The 2,712-nt window shown below is 67.8% G+C and overlaps 1 protein-coding gene across 1 annotated transcript in view; it reads right to left on the bottom strand.

Moving 5' to 3' along the window:
- Nucleotides 1-4: 4 nt before the first annotated feature.
- Nucleotides 5-2,712, bottom strand: part of LOC110391906 (arf-GAP with GTPase, ANK repeat and PH domain-containing protein 2-like) — a gene marked incomplete at both ends in the record, with an annotated part of 6,721 nt that continues 4,013 nt past the window's right edge. Inside the window, 4 exon segments of the mRNA XM_021383864.1 lie at nt 5-130; nt 911-1,160; nt 1,885-2,107; nt 2,673-2,712. Of these exon segments, the coding sequence (XP_021239539.1) occupies nt 5-130; nt 911-1,160; nt 1,885-2,107; nt 2,673-2,712 (639 nt within the window).

The raw sequence follows: 2,712 nt of genomic DNA, 5'->3' as shown, positions 1-2,712 counted from the left end.
GGGTGGGGGGGCCGTCCCCGGGGCAGCCGTGCTGCTGCAGGATGTCGGCGCACTCCCGGCTGCCGGAGCGGTGCGCGTAGAACAGCGCCGTGCGGCCATGAGCGTCCCGGGCCCTCACGTCCGCGCCGTACTGCGGGGACACGGCGTCAGCGGGACACGGCGGAGCCCACGGCGACCCCACAGCGCCACGTGTCCCCTGCGGCCACCACGTATCTCCCATGGACATCCCGTGCCCGCTATGGCCAACACGTGTCCCCCACGGCCACTGCGTATCCCTGTGGTCATCCCGTGTCCCCACCGCCATCCCGTGTCCCCTATCGCTGTCACATGTCCCCATGGCCATCGCGTGTCCCCCGTAGATATCCCACATCCCCTACAGCCATTCTGTGTCCTCCATGGTCATCCCGTGTCCCCATGGTCATCCCATGTCCCCATGGCCATCCCGTGTCCCCACGGCCATCCCATGTCCCCATGGCCATCCCGTGTCCCCATGGCCATCCCGTGTCCCCATGGCCATCCCATGTCCCCATGGCCATCCCGTGTCCCCATGGCCATCCCATGTCCCCATGGCCATCCCGTGTCCCCATGGCCATCCCGTGTCCCCATGGCCATCCCGTGTCCCCATGGCCATCACATGACCTCCACGGACACACCACGTCCTCCACAGCCGTCCCACATTCTCTGTGGCCATCAAATGTCCCCATGGCCATCACATGTCCCTTACGGTCAACACACATCCCCCATCCCCACCCCACACACCCCATGCCCATCCCAAGCGCCCCAAGACCACTCCACGCAGCCCATGACCACATCACGCTCCTTGTGCCCACCCCACACGCCCCATGACCACCCCACGCGCCCCACAACCGACCCACAACAAATCTCACCTCCCCCCGCCACCCCCACGTACCCACACCAGCAGCTGGGTGATGACCACGAGCGCCATGTCGCAGGCCACGTGCAGGGCGGTGCGGCGCTCCGCGTCGCTGGCGCCGAGCTGCTCCTTCCTGCTGTGGGCCAGCAGCAGCAGCACGGCCTCCAGGTCCTTCTCCTGCACCGCACGCAGCAGCTGCTCCCCCAGCGCCGCCTCGGCCACCGGCAGCGGGGCCAGGAACAGGCGCTGCTCGTACTTGGCCCGGATCCACGCCTCGCGCTCCTCCCTGGGGGGGGACGCGGCTGTCAGGGGTGGGGGGCAGCGGGGGCACGTGGCACTGAGGGATGTGGGGCATTGAGGGACACGTGGCACCAGGGGATGCGCGACACTGAGGGATGTGGGGCACCGGGGGCACGTGGCACCGAGGGATGTGGCCATCAGGAGATGTGGGGCACCAGGGGACACTTGGCACCGAGGGATGTGGGGCATTGAGGGACACGAGGGGCACCGGGGGATGCACAACACTGAGGGATGTGGGGCACCGGGGGACACGTGGCACTGAGGGACGTGGAGCATTGAGGGACACGTGGGACACCGGGGGACACGGGGCACTGAGGGATGCATGGCACTGGGGGGGGAATGCAGCCACGTGGCAATGGAGACACGTGGCACTGAAGATTGGTGCCACACGGCAATGGGGACACGTGGCAATGGGGACACGTGGCAATGGGGACACGTGGCAATGGGGATTTACCGGAGCCATGTGGCACTGGGGGACAGACAGCACTGGGGATGCGTGGCACTGGGGACGTGTGGCGCTGCAGGTTGGAGCCACATGGCAATGGGGACGCATGGCAACGGGCACACGTGGCACCGGGGATGTACTGCAGCCACGCGGCACTGGGGACACACAGCACCGCAGACCGGAGCCACGTGGCACTGGGGATGCCCGGCACCGGGGGGCACTGGCTCTGGGGCCGCGTGGCGGCGCGGTGCCGGTGGCCGCTCACCGGGAGGACTCGTGCGTGGGTTTGCAGCGGCCGCGCGGGTTCTTCTCCCAGATGCTGTTGGCGGTGGCGTTGCCGATGGCGGCCAGCACCAGCGTCAGCTCCCGGGGCCAATCGTCCAGGTCCAGCGAGCGCACGCGCGACACGTGGGTGCCCAGGTTGCGGTGGATCCCGGAGCACTCGATGCAGATCAGCGCGCCCAGGTTCAGGCTGGCCCACGTGGGGTCTGCGGGCGGCACCGCGTCAGCACCGCGCGGCACGGGGTGACCCACGGCACCGCAAGGCCCAGGGCCCCATGTGACACATGGCACTGAGCGACCCATGGCACCATGTGTGTCATGGCACTGAGTGACCCATGGCACTGAGTGACCCATGGCATTGAGTGACCCATGGCATTGAGTGACCCATGGCAGTGCATGGCCAATGGCATCACGTGGTCGATGGCGCTGTGTGCCCCACGGCACCACCTGACCCATGGTGCTGCGTTGCCCACGGCCCCACGTCACCAACGTCACCCCACATCCCATGGTCCACATGTTGCACAGCCCCACGTGCCCGCGGCACCGTGTGCCCCATACCCCCACAGACCGGTGTCACCTCGTGTCACCCCACATCTCTGTGTCTCTTCATGTCACCCCACATCCCCATGTCCCCCTGGGTCATCTCAGATCCCCGCGTCACCCCACATCCTCACGTCCCCCCATGTCACCCCACATCTCTGTGTCCCCCGGTGTCACCCCACATCCCCATGGCCTCTCATGTCCCCCCACGCCCCCTGTCCCCGCACTCACTGGGCGCCCCGCAGTCCACGCACAGCGAGTTGCCGCGGGC

Source organism: Numida meleagris, unplaced genomic scaffold (assembly GCF_002078875.1).
Source record: "Numida meleagris isolate 19003 breed g44 Domestic line unplaced genomic scaffold, NumMel1.0 unplaced_Scaffold621, whole genome shotgun sequence".
Taxonomy (NCBI): domain Eukaryota; kingdom Metazoa; phylum Chordata; class Aves; order Galliformes; family Numididae; genus Numida; species Numida meleagris.
The sequence above is the reverse complement of the archived record's forward strand: the minus strand, read 5'-3'. Positions and strand labels throughout refer to the sequence as shown.